Source organism: Onychostoma macrolepis, chromosome 11, assembly GCF_012432095.1.
Source record: "Onychostoma macrolepis isolate SWU-2019 chromosome 11, ASM1243209v1, whole genome shotgun sequence".
Lineage (NCBI taxonomy): Eukaryota > Metazoa > Chordata > Actinopteri > Cypriniformes > Cyprinidae > Onychostoma > Onychostoma macrolepis.
In genome coordinates, this window is record NC_081165.1 from 17,885,259 (window position 1) to 17,897,614 (window position 12,356).

Sequence of the window (12,356 nt, forward strand, 5' to 3'; positions counted from 1 at the left end):
TCAGCTGATAGCACAGAATACTAAATACAAAAGTGTTTCAATTTTTTAAATCTATTTTCCAACAACTCACCACCACTCAGTTCCATTTATACGTAACATCAGTAAAATAAGCAGCACTATTTACAAGCTTTATTTACATACAAAAAACTCAAAAAAGAACACTACACAAAGGGTACCTATTTTTTTTTAGATAAGTCATGAATTTTATTTACTCTTTTCCAAGATTTTACATTTTAATTCTTCAAATGCAATTTCATAGGCATCATATAATGACATATAATTCCATTATCACTTAATATATTCATTTATAAATTCTCTCAAAAGTAGTAGATCTAAATGGTATGTATGAGGCTGCGGACTTCCAATGGGGGCTAAAACTGTACCATTTCAAGACTCTGGACAAGTTTGCATAAATGACATTCCTGATTATCAGGGAATAATAATAGTTTTAACAAAACAAAACATAAAACCATAAAATAAAACAGACTTTCACTTCTTAAAATACTGTACTTAAAATAGAGTACAAAAAAAAAAAAAAATCACACCCTATCTAACAAAAGCTATTTTTCTCTTTTCTATAGTTAAAAAGTTTTCAGATCAAACTAGGAACACTTATACATTTGTCCTGTACATGACATAACAGATTATATCTTTCTTTTAAATCCACAAATACACAAAGATACTGTCAGAGAACAAAAAAAGTGGTTTCTCAATGCCTCTCACAATATGACTTACTATACAAAACAAGCAAACAGCATTTGAGTGCTCACAAAGCAATGCATCCATGCAAGTTACTTTTAACTTTGACCCTTGCAATGTACATTAACACATGTAAACCATCAACAATTCATGACCATTGGAACTGAAGATGAAACATTTTTTCATGCTTTTCTTCAGCATGCAAAGAACTGAATTTCAACTTCAACAGTCTTTATATCAATAAACTGTACAGAACACACTTAACTAACGAAAGTAATAGTGACTCAAAATGAAACAACCAAACAAAAAAAAAAAAACCTACAATCATCCTTAAAATTGTACTTTTGTCCTAGGTTTTTAATTTTTGTCCACAATGTCATTTGTGTCTGTGTTTGTAAGCAGGTTGGTTGTGTATCACTGATTCCTGTTCTGCTAGTAAGTAGTAAGAAGAACTTTAAACAATGCCCTCTATGAAGCTTGTGTCCAGATGTACAATGAGCATTCGCAAGAAAGACATCTCTTTGCGGGTGTTCTCAAATATGACACGGGGGTCGTCCGATTGGCACCGAAGGCAATTAGGAGCCATTACCATAGCAAGGTTGTTCACGTCCATTTTAGTGACTGCAACGTTTGCAGGCTGAGCAAAAACCTGAGGAAGACATGGGAAATGCATCAGAGCAGTGCGATAAATCCAAAGACATCTTTGTGCATTTGCTGCCTATTGTGTGTGTGTTTGTTGAGTGTTGTGAATACCTGCAGGAAGTGGATGAAGTAGCACAGCACCAGTCGGTTGAGCTCAGGCAGCGACTGCACCACACTGATGGCTTCCACAGGATCATCATAGTTACTGACACACTGCTTGTAGAAACTCATGGGGATGAGAGGCTCCTCCAGCTCACGGTACCACAGCTTCATCAGAGAGGCTGAGGAAAAACAATGGTATAGATGTTCAAATATTTTTGGTATGGCAGTGTTAATTTCGTCGACGAAGACGATGACGAAAAATATTCGTCAATGAACCTTCTTTCTGTTACTAAGACGAGATGTTGACGAGCTAAAATTAATATCTGATGATAAAAACTATGACGAAATTTATGCCGTGTCTTCATTAACAAGACGAGACGGGACTAAAATGTTATTTGAGGACTGTCGGACATTCAAAATACATCCTATAGGCTAAGTTAACTGTCTTGTCTTTCAAAATGTGCATCTCTGTCATTGGATTACAATGGGATGAGGGGCGTTTGTATCTAGTCTCAGTATGGCAGCCGCAGTGGACGGATAGGCTATCATAACGTGAACTAGCCGAAGGGTTAGGGATATTTTTCACAATTCCCGTCCCATTTTTCTCAATTCGTTGTCGATTAACAAAGTTAGTGAAGGCGGGATAGGCGGAATCGCGCTGATAGAAGTGCTCTCTCTCGCGCACGCTCCACTTCTTCAGTCTCATACAGCGCGCGATCAGTTCTCAGTTCTCAGTGCTCAAATACACACACAGCAGTCCTGTGTCTATCATGTAGAATCAGAGTATCTCACATAAATACAGTCAGTGATGGCTTAAGTGAGCGTAAAAAGGTGGGTGAATGTGTCAGTATTACATGCATGCCTTCCGTCTTAAAGGGACAGCATTCCTAATTATCCGTGTCATAAATGTTAACCAACAAAAGATGTTAAATAAATGTATACTTATGCAAAGCTACTGTATCTGAAAAATGAGTTTAATTTGTATCTCTACCAAATTTTTAAATTTATTCCAGTTTTTCCAAATTCAATCCTTGATTCAAATTTCTCATAAGCTTAATTGATTTGGTCTAAAGAGAGAAGAATTGATGCCCATTTTTGTTTGAGTACTACATATAAAATAGCTACCAAAATAAATCTTGTTAACTGCACTTTGACTAAAAGTTGACAAAAATACAATGACTTTTCGTCGACTAAAACTAGACTAAAACTATGAAAGACTCAAATGACTAAAATGTGACTAAGACTATTAAGCATTTTCGTCTCAAGATAAAGACTAAGACTAAATCAAAAATGCCTGCCAAAATTAACACTGTGGTATGGTAATGAAATGCCAGTATATATTTTCTTTGGCTATGTAATGTTCTTGTAAATGCATGAGAATAGTTACTCACCAGGAACATTGGGGTCTGACAGATTTTCAGGAATCCTCCACTGGTCCACCTGAAGCTTCAGTGCATTAACTTCATCAATGTCACCAGGAACCCTGCAGGAGGAGACTGTAATGTTACACTCGAGGACCACCAGAGGGAGACAACACACCATAGTTATGTATGCGCAAGTGATAGTGAGTCAAGAAACACTGTATGCCCCGTGTCTTACAGAATTTGGAGAGAATAGTCCTAAAATATTAAAAAGCAGACATTTTTGGTCCCAATTTTGAATAAAAACAGAAACTGATTTATACATACTACCATTACAAATAAAAATAAAAATTCATCTGATAGAACTTTAGATTTTTTGAAGGATGAATGTTTTTTGGAAACATTTATATTAAATTGCATTTCACAATATTACTGTAATGTATTTACGATCACATAAATGCAGCCTTGGTGAATATAAATCTTTCAAAAACATTAAGAAAAATCCTACAAATATTTGAACAACAGTGGAATTGAATCAGTTCAGTTAGCATGTTAATATTTGAACCTATGAGCTGCATAGGTCAATAAGCTACAGTTTACCGTTTTGTCAAGTCACACTGCTCTTTGTTAACAGGCTACAAAATCGTGTGACTTGAAAACACCTGTTCTAAAGTCATATTATGAAATTATGTACTTGCCAACACACTCATATAGTAAACAGTCTGCTCTTCTATTCTGCCTAATTAGCAGGAATTTGAGCAGGTCTTACCTGAATATGCCTTCAGTCTGCGCTCCGCCCAGAGCTAGCACATACTGAGACAGCTGCACTTGCACCCATGGCAACTTCCTGTCTGGGAAGAGTTCACTCTGCCGCTCCATCACTTCCTCTAGAGAGCTGCCAAACAGCGAAGGGGTCATGATGGCACGCCGACTGTGGTCTACCTCCTCCAAACTGGGCTTACGGAGACCCTTTATGGGAAACACAGAAAACACAACTTATTTTTCTCTTTCTTAAAACACCTGACTCTCCTTCAGGTGTATTTGATCAAAACTCACCTTTTTCCCTCCAGTGACCGCCACTTTCTGGAGCTTCCGGTAGCAGTACTTGGCATATGTGCTGATAGGGAGAGCTAGAGACAAAAAAGCATGAGTGATTACTACTATTCTTAGACACAGGGCCTGCACAGTCTAATCGCTGACAGATTTACATCTAATGCATCAAAACCTGTTTTACAAGGTAAAGGCTTTGAGAACTGAGTCACTTTACTTTGTCTAGAACATGGCTAAATTGCTCCATAATAGTTGACATGGAATCAACGATCATGGGATCACAGCAGCACGTGGGGAGTGAAGCACTTCAAAATGAGTCACTGTTTTAATAATGAAAGAAAAATGAAGATTTAGTTGTATCAAAAGTATGGAGGATGAAATCCAGCCAGCACATTCTGTTAGTAGTGACTCATCAGATCAACACGAGGAGACGAAATAAACAGACAGAGGGTTTTCTACTAGGCTGCGTTTCATCAATGTGCTGTCTTGTACTTCTGTTATGTAAGAGCCAAGGACATTAGGACTATAAAAAGTAGACATCGCAGAACATTTTCCACTAGATGGAAATAAATGATATTCCCAGAAATCACTTGATGTCAGATTGTAAAACAAACTCCAGGCTTGTAGAATCACTAGGATTTATTGTACAATCCAGCAATGCAGAATTTATAGCAGCCTATGCTTAGCATTTTAGAGAAACCACAAGGATTCCTCTGGTTTCAAGAGAGCTTCATAACTCCAAAGTAAAATCCATAGGAGGCATTTCTAATACAGGCTTTGCGAATCTTAACTAAAGGAGCCAGATGGTAAAAATTGGTGTGGCAATAAAAAGCATCTTCTCTAGAATGTGCCTCAAACTCGACACCTCTTCAGATTTATGGCAAACAGGTGACACACATGCATGTTGACACAACCTCTCGTTAATTTCCGCGCACCAGACTGCAATTACGTCTAATGAGAGATACTGCATCATAAATTTGCCCTTGATCTCTTTTTTTCCCCTGGATTCCTGAACCTAAACAGTTCATTTACAGGGTAAACATACAGATTCTGCTGCATTCATACATGCAGACTGATTCTGATATTTTGCATGACTGAGTAAGTGCTGGTGGTCTGACTTTGAAACGACAGCTTGCACTCATTTGAAATGAAAGGCAACAATAAAGTGAAGGAAAGCCAGAGGAAACAACAATCTATTCAGAGGCCACAAATGAGACCACACAGATCTTTGTGGTAACTCCCTATGTCAGGGAGATGTGTAAATTCCTGTTTTACAATGGCTCCGTCATCAGGGCTTCCAACTTAACATCCCAATAAACTCCTCAGCTGAGCCGGCCCTGCACATTAAGACCAGATCCAACCTCAAGAATCCCCCGTAGTGACTCACACCCAGCTGCAGCTGTATCTGTGAAGTCGACCTACTCATCTGGACATCTGCCCATCAGATCCAACAAAGTGACTCAAAAACAATGCATATGAGCCATATCCTGCTCCTTCAAGTGGCCAGTAGCTGGTGCTGGTCTAATGGGCTTGTGACTAGAGACGGCTCATGAGTAGGTCTGTAGCAGCGTCTGTGAGTCACTGTTATGCCATGCCTGCGGGCAGTGAGACCCAGCGTAAGGGATCCTTACTGCGGTCAATGCCATGGCTATGTGTTGGCAGAAATTTGATGAGATCATCAGGACCACTCATTGTGGTAACAGTCACAAGGTCATAGAATCACCATATGGGGGCACTGTCATTTACTGATAAGCACACGTGATGCATCCTGCCCAAAAGGGATAATTAACATAGTTTTATTGACACGGCAAATAACTGATGCAGCTACACATGACAATGAAAAGCACTCAATATATCTCTACAGAGGCCTGCATACCAACATATGATTCTCCTTCAGTGTATTTCATAGTGGTGCAGTAAATCTCTGGTTGATCCATTACATTAAATTTCAACAAATTTAACAAAGTGACTTTAAAGGTCAGTTTACTCTTTTTTTGTTCCAAAGTATCTCAGATAAGGAATCATCCATAGTTTAAAAATACCCCTACCCTCTGTTTCTTCCTCTGAGTTCTGTTTTCTCTTCTTCCTTGACTTTGAGTTCTTCTTCTTAATATCCTGCTGGTCCAATATGTATCGGGTTACTGCAATGAAAACACAAAAAGCAAAACAACCCATTAAATAATCCATATATAAAAAGGTGTTGTCATTTGATAACTAAAATAGTAAAAAAAATAATAATAATAATTACATGTACACACACTGTTATGGAATAAATATGTTTGTTTTAATATATTTTAAAATGTAATTTATTTATGTGATGTCAAAGCATTCTAATATGCTGATCTGATGTTCAAAAAAACATTTTTTATTATTATCAATGTTGAAAACAGTTGTGCTTAATATTTTTGTGGAAACTGTGGTACATTTTTTTCAGGATGAATAGAAAGTTCAGAAGAACAGCATTTATTTAAATCTTTAGTAAAATGAATAAATGCCTTTAGTTGTTTTTATATTTAATAATAATAACAATAATATGTAAAGCATTACAAAAAGTGGCTTTACAGGTCAATATGTTGTTTGAACAAAAAGCCTATTATTAGACCATAGCAATCCATTTTGTAATCAAGTTGGTGTGTTTGTAATGGATCTGTCTGAGGCTGGCCCCTCAGGTCTTTCACACAGAATGTGTTCTTTGCATTTTTAAGGCGAGACATATTTTTAAAATGTCTCGAGGCCTTGAGTTTCATTCAGTTGTTTCAGAGCACAAGAATGTGCCTTGTCTAAACAGCTTTTTTCCTGATTTGGAAAAAAAAACACACACCTTATAAGCCTAGTGTACATCTTTTTAAATAATGAATTGACAAACTCACTTTTCTTGTCATTGGCTGGCTCCACGTGCCGCTGAATGTAGCCTTCCAGGTAGCAGCAGAACTTGGGTGAAGGAGCGAAGAAGGCAAGGCACACAGCCATGAGCTCCCAGCCTGCTGCCAGGCTGCGTGGGCTTGTGTTGCCTGTGGTCTGCCTCACGAGTTGGACATAGAGCTCGTCCCTCAGGCCCTGCATGCCCCAGCACTTGGTGACAATGAGGAGAGCCACGTGGCGCCGGTCCAGCCGTGAGGGCCGGTCACCCATGTATGCCTGGACGAGCTTAAACATCTCGCAGGCTTCTTTGCGTACAGTGCGGTCGTTGGTCATCAGCATAGGCTTCTTGATGGAGCCGCGGTTCCAGGACAGCATGTTGGCGATGGAAACTCGGCGGCGGAACAGGCCCTGGGTGTGCATGTTCAGGTGCTTGCTGGCCCAGTCAGCCATGTTGGCATCTGGGGGTGGGGGTTGACGGAGGGTGGCGTAGGAAAGCTGGTAAGCTCCAGCACCACCTGCCTGCAAATTGGAGTCGCTGGCTACGTGGCGATGAGGGCCGAGTGAGCCCGTTCGGTTGTCTACCATACCTTTCTTTCTACTCTCCAGCTGAACCGTTGGCTCCAGAGTTCCCGCCTATAGGAGAGGAGAAACAAGGTGAAAAAAAAGCATTCATAAAACATCTATTTTTACACAGCTACTTTGTTTTTCTCTGCATTAACTGTAGGATCAGCACTTAAACTTGTAAATTCACACAAAAACTCCATCAAATACTATAGATATAGAATTCCAATCCACTATAGATGAAGCATGACCAATCGCTGACATAAAAAGTCCTTCTACAGTAAGTCGTTTCTCCTTCCATGTCTCTAAAAAATAGTGCAAATCCAACAATGGCCTCATTTTGATCCCTAGAGGAATTTTGTCCTGTAAGGAGGTCCCTTATGCAGTCATTGCCTCTTTCTCGCTGTAATGAAAGTTGTATTCCTGTTACAAAAACCAGACACAACACATGTGCCAGCCTCGTTTTTATACTTTTATATATATGGGTAAAAATGACAATTCATAGAGGTTATTCAAGCAAGACAAAGTTCAGGTTAGTAGAAACAATGTTTATAAAAATAAACATGTAAAAAACAAAAAAACCTGTGTTTTAGTATTATTTAATTGCTATTTTTTTAATGTTGAATTAGTTTTTGTTCATGTTTTCAGTTTATCATATTTATTCATTTTTTAAATAGACATATTTAGCTTAATTATTTAGCTTTAGTGGTTCAAGTACTTGAACAATTTGAAGGTTTTTCATCTAATATTTATATTTCATTTTATTTTGGCTCCATTTAAATTAACAAAAGTATGCTGTATATTACTTTTTTTTTTTTTCTAGATTTTTTCCAGTTTATTCACCCTCATCTGCCAATAATTTGGGGAATTAGCACACTGAAATGCCAGTGTGGTGAAATGGCTTATACAGCAGGGAATGAGGTGACCTATGATGTCATCAGCTTATGGAACAATCCCCAGCAGGTACCAAACCCCTATCGGCTGCACCGCAGACACACAATTGGTCTGTACAGTGACCACGCCTGTCCAGGACCCAACTGTCCCGTCTGTGTCAGCAATGCTACCATATGGGCCACAGTAGCCATCCTTCCTGCTCAATAGGCGTCGTGTTTTGCAGCTCCGCTACATTCTGGCATTTCACCCATTACCATGGCAGACCACTGCTGGATTCGTATCAGAGGACGGCGGGAGGGGAAGAGGTGGGCGCGACGGGAGTAGATATCATCGCCTCTTTTTAAATAGGTAAAGAAAACATTTGCAATGATCAGCACCTGTAAGTCACAAAGCCTTAAAATAGTCCCTTTCATGTTTCCAGAGCTGATTTGGATTGAAACCCAAGTAGTTAATTCTTGAAGGTATTTGAGAAAGTACGGTCCTCTGGGTGCCTGGCTGTTGAACAATGCAGATAGAATTCATCACTGAGGGAGGACAGATTACAGCTTTGCTAGGGGTCAGAGCGGCAGTAACCGTTCCTTTGAGTGATCATTGCCCTTAACTAGAATCATGTGTAGCCGGGGGAATAGCCTCCAACTTGCCTGACTGCAATGCTTAAGACCCAAGAGAAAGATGTTGTTGCCTCATTGCGATTAATGATTTAGACTGAAATAACAGGACTGATATTTTACATCACTATTATGTTATAATGGGTAGAGTAAGGTGTACATAATAATCTGTTTCTAATAAAGACCATGGGGAAAAAAATCAGACAGGCATGAAAAACTTCAACTAAACCAAGCTCTCTCCTAACAGTCCCACATGGAGATTAAACAAATACGATGTCTGGTTTTTAATGATGTTGAAACTCAAGATCTGTGGAAAATAGACTGTGCCAAAAGTTCATACACATATTTTATACGAGACTGCAAATCTCTATAAAATAAAAAAGGTAAAAGTTACTCCCCTGGAGGACTTGTAAATGTTAAGCTCATTATAAGAAAGTAATAGTTTACCGGAAGGTCACCTGTAACATTTTAGAATAAGATTTTAAATCTTATTTTTAAAAATAAAACAAGATTTTATTTGTTCACATTAATGTGTTTAATTTATAAATATTGTTCATTGTAGATATGTTTTTATTTTGTCCATACAATGTCAGTGGGGCTCATTGTTGTTTTGGACCCTATTTAGTTGCATTGTTTAGACAAACAGTTCTTAAAAATATCTTTTTTTTTTTTTTTTGTGAGTAAAAAAATCTTTTTCAGTTTAGATGGACTATCATGTTAACCTAGATTAAAAACTGCTGTAAAATTACTGTTGATTCATGATACGCAACTAATGTTAATGAACTGAACATCACTATAAAGGGTTAACAAGCCATTTCTACCCTTGTACTTCATACCTGTGAAGGGGGTCCAGCAGTCTCAGGTGAGGACAAAGTCACACTCTTCTCAAGCGTGTCCACCTTTTCATAAGTCCTCTTCTGTCGTCCTGGAATCTCCAGAGGTGTGAATGCCATACTGGGATAGTTATTTGTCCTGCTAAGTGACCTGCTGCAAGATGCAATGTCCTCCCTGGAGGAGCACTGTCCCACACTGTGTGTGCGCTGGGAGGAAGAGCTCTCCGACATCTCAGAGTCCAGACTAGCTTTGGTCTCCCGCATGGTGTTCGAGCGACTAACCACCTCCCTCATCTCTTCCATCAGACGCTCGTTCAGGGCTGTGAGTTCCCCAGTGCTGCCCACAGACCCAGGTCGGCCCTGGGCCCCGGCACCCATCCTCCTCCTGCTTTTCCTCCGCAGACTTGGAGATGGGCCGGTTGAGTAACCCGAGTCTTGATAGCTAACTGCGGGAGGTGGTGGTGTTGAATAGTCCTGAGATCCTTGGCTGCCCTGCCGGCTATGGTGCACTTCCATGGCTCTGAGAACACTTGCTTCTAGGATCCTCCATGACTGCTTCTTCTCCAGGCTGGCGGGCTCCTTCTGAAGCCCCCTTGTCGGGAGAAGCAGAGATTCAGATGCGGAGGTTGGAGAGGGGCTGGGAGAGGGGACCGGTGAGGTGGAAAGAAGCCCTTGCTTGGGGTCTACATTCACCATGTGCTTGATACACTCTAACCCTGCTGGACTATAGTCTGATGGGTTCCTCTTGTGTCTGGAACTGCTGTGAGATTGACCCGGGTGCTGGAGAAGTTTCATCTTCTGGAGACTGTGTCTAGATGGGCCGTTGTGTAGGTGAGCACCTTCAACCTCCATATCTACTGGAGGTTCGTCGTAAATGGGGCAATCAGATGATGGATCATTGTAGAGGCGTGCGGTTGCTCCATACTGAGGAGATATTGGCCTAGGTGAGTTAGAATGTGGCCGTAGAGATGCTGTCGAGTCCTCAGGGGTCACCAGGCAGAAGCTGCCATTGCTTGCCTTCCTCAAGTGGTGGGCCTGCCTGGAGTCTGCTGCTATTTTTCCTCCTGGTGTGGTTTTGTAAGCCTGTGGTGACAGCATGTAGCCTGAAACAGATTTGACACTGCCAGGATTGAGTGTGCAGGCACTATGGTCACTGGCTTTGCTCTGTGGGAGATGAAGGGAAGCAGTTCCGCTGGTTCCTCTTGTCTGGCTTCTGCCAATGCTGCTGACCTTTACCAACATGGCGGCTTTGGATCCAGGAGAGGGCTGCCACCTTTGAGATGTGTCTCTTTGCTCTTCCCTGTTGTAAGAAGTAAAAGAAATGCATTTTAGTTTGTCAATATACAAAAGGCCAAAAATACAGAAAGAAAATGAGGCACAGGCGACACAAGTTGAGCTAAATTATCAGCAATTTAGGGAAACTAAGGGTCTGTTAAGAGTATAAAATGTCTAAACACCCATAATGCCATTGTCAGGAAAACAAAATCATGATTGTTCAACTGAAATACATTTTAAAGCACTACAATGTTTGATTTTAAAACAGTTTTGTGGTGAAAATGAATGCAGTTCCTTTAATTGTTCTTGTTTGAGAGTTTGCCTACAACATGTTATTGTCACTACACCAATCTGCTGCTGTTTGTAAACCCAACAATGTCCACAGCCTCAGCAGTCCTAAACAGTGGTTCATACTTAAGACTAAAAGCACTATTCCCAGCCCAACATGGCTTTCTAATTGCTCCACATTGGTTAATTTTTACTTATTAAACTCCAAAATAAAACAATACGCATTTTAATAGTAATTTTCTGCCAAATGTTTATCAAATACATAGTGAAAACTGAACAAAAGTGTTAGTAAAAAAAAAACAGAAAGTCACACACATATAGATGATCCCTAGTAATAAAAATATAAAAGAAATCAAGCTAAGAGAGAATTAAATACTTCATTTACCGTTATTGTGTAAGGAGATGAATTTCTGTCCTATATTGAAAGAAGTGTACGAGGGAAATGCTTTCGCAGGGCTTTTATGTACACAACTGGACACCACAGTAAAAAACCCCCAAGAAATCCTCTGATAAAAAAACGTTTAAGCGTCCTCCTCTGGGGATTTCTGATGAGTCACTTCTCAAATGAACACTTCCTCATACACCTCTACATTCCATTAATAAAAACAAAACAGATCTATCCCATCAAACTCAGAAAGACGAGATAAGTAGTAAGAGATAAGAGAGTTGTGTCAGACTGTAAGTTAACACATTTACAACCACTGAAGTGACTGTGATAATCAGATGTTGCATTTTGAAACAACAAAGGTATATCGCTGTGATGCAAGCACTTCCCTACTCTTCCATCCACTGAGGCATTTTCTGCCGTTAGAATTGTTCCCTTTTCTTCTCAAATCATTTCTCACACATTTGAAGATAAACACCACCATTTGAGATGCCAGACAGGTACAGCACATGTGAAGACTGGAAGCAAGCCATCTGGCAGAGCCCCAAGGCCATTGTAAAGACTGTCTGACATGACAACATGACAATCAACAATGTTCAAAGACTGTCACACTGATAGGGAGACTTGACACTTGATTTACAGAGTGTGAGTTTTTAGATGGTGTTGGTTTTCTCAAGGTGGTGACGGAGGGGACATTGCTGTAGAAGTGTTATCCACCAAAGAAAAGACTGTAAACAAGTAGCTGCTCTTTCCTGTGAAATTCAGCCTTCTGCGTCTGGGATGAAACAATGACATA

At 39.9% G+C, this 12,356-nt stretch overlaps 1 protein-coding gene across 1 annotated transcript in view; it reads right to left on the bottom strand.

Moving 5' to 3' along the window:
- Nucleotides 1–524: 524 nt before the first annotated feature.
- arhgap46a (Rho GTPase activating protein 46a) overlaps nucleotides 525–12,356 on the bottom strand; it is a 29,530-nt gene continuing 17,698 nt past the window's right edge. Inside the window, exons 3-10 of the mRNA XM_058790957.1 lie at nucleotides 9,616–10,912; nucleotides 6,725–7,349; nucleotides 5,903–5,995; nucleotides 3,861–3,934; nucleotides 3,574–3,773; nucleotides 2,835–2,926; nucleotides 1,453–1,622; nucleotides 525–1,348 (exon numbers count right to left, since the gene is read on the bottom strand). Coding sequence (XP_058646940.1) covers nucleotides 1,154–1,348; nucleotides 1,453–1,622; nucleotides 2,835–2,926; nucleotides 3,574–3,773; nucleotides 3,861–3,934; nucleotides 5,903–5,995; nucleotides 6,725–7,349; nucleotides 9,616–10,912 — 2,746 coding nt within the window. The 3' untranslated portion in view covers nucleotides 525–1,153. The remainder of the gene's footprint in view (nucleotides 1,349–1,452; nucleotides 1,623–2,834; nucleotides 2,927–3,573; nucleotides 3,774–3,860; nucleotides 3,935–5,902; nucleotides 5,996–6,724; nucleotides 7,350–9,615; nucleotides 10,913–12,356) is intronic.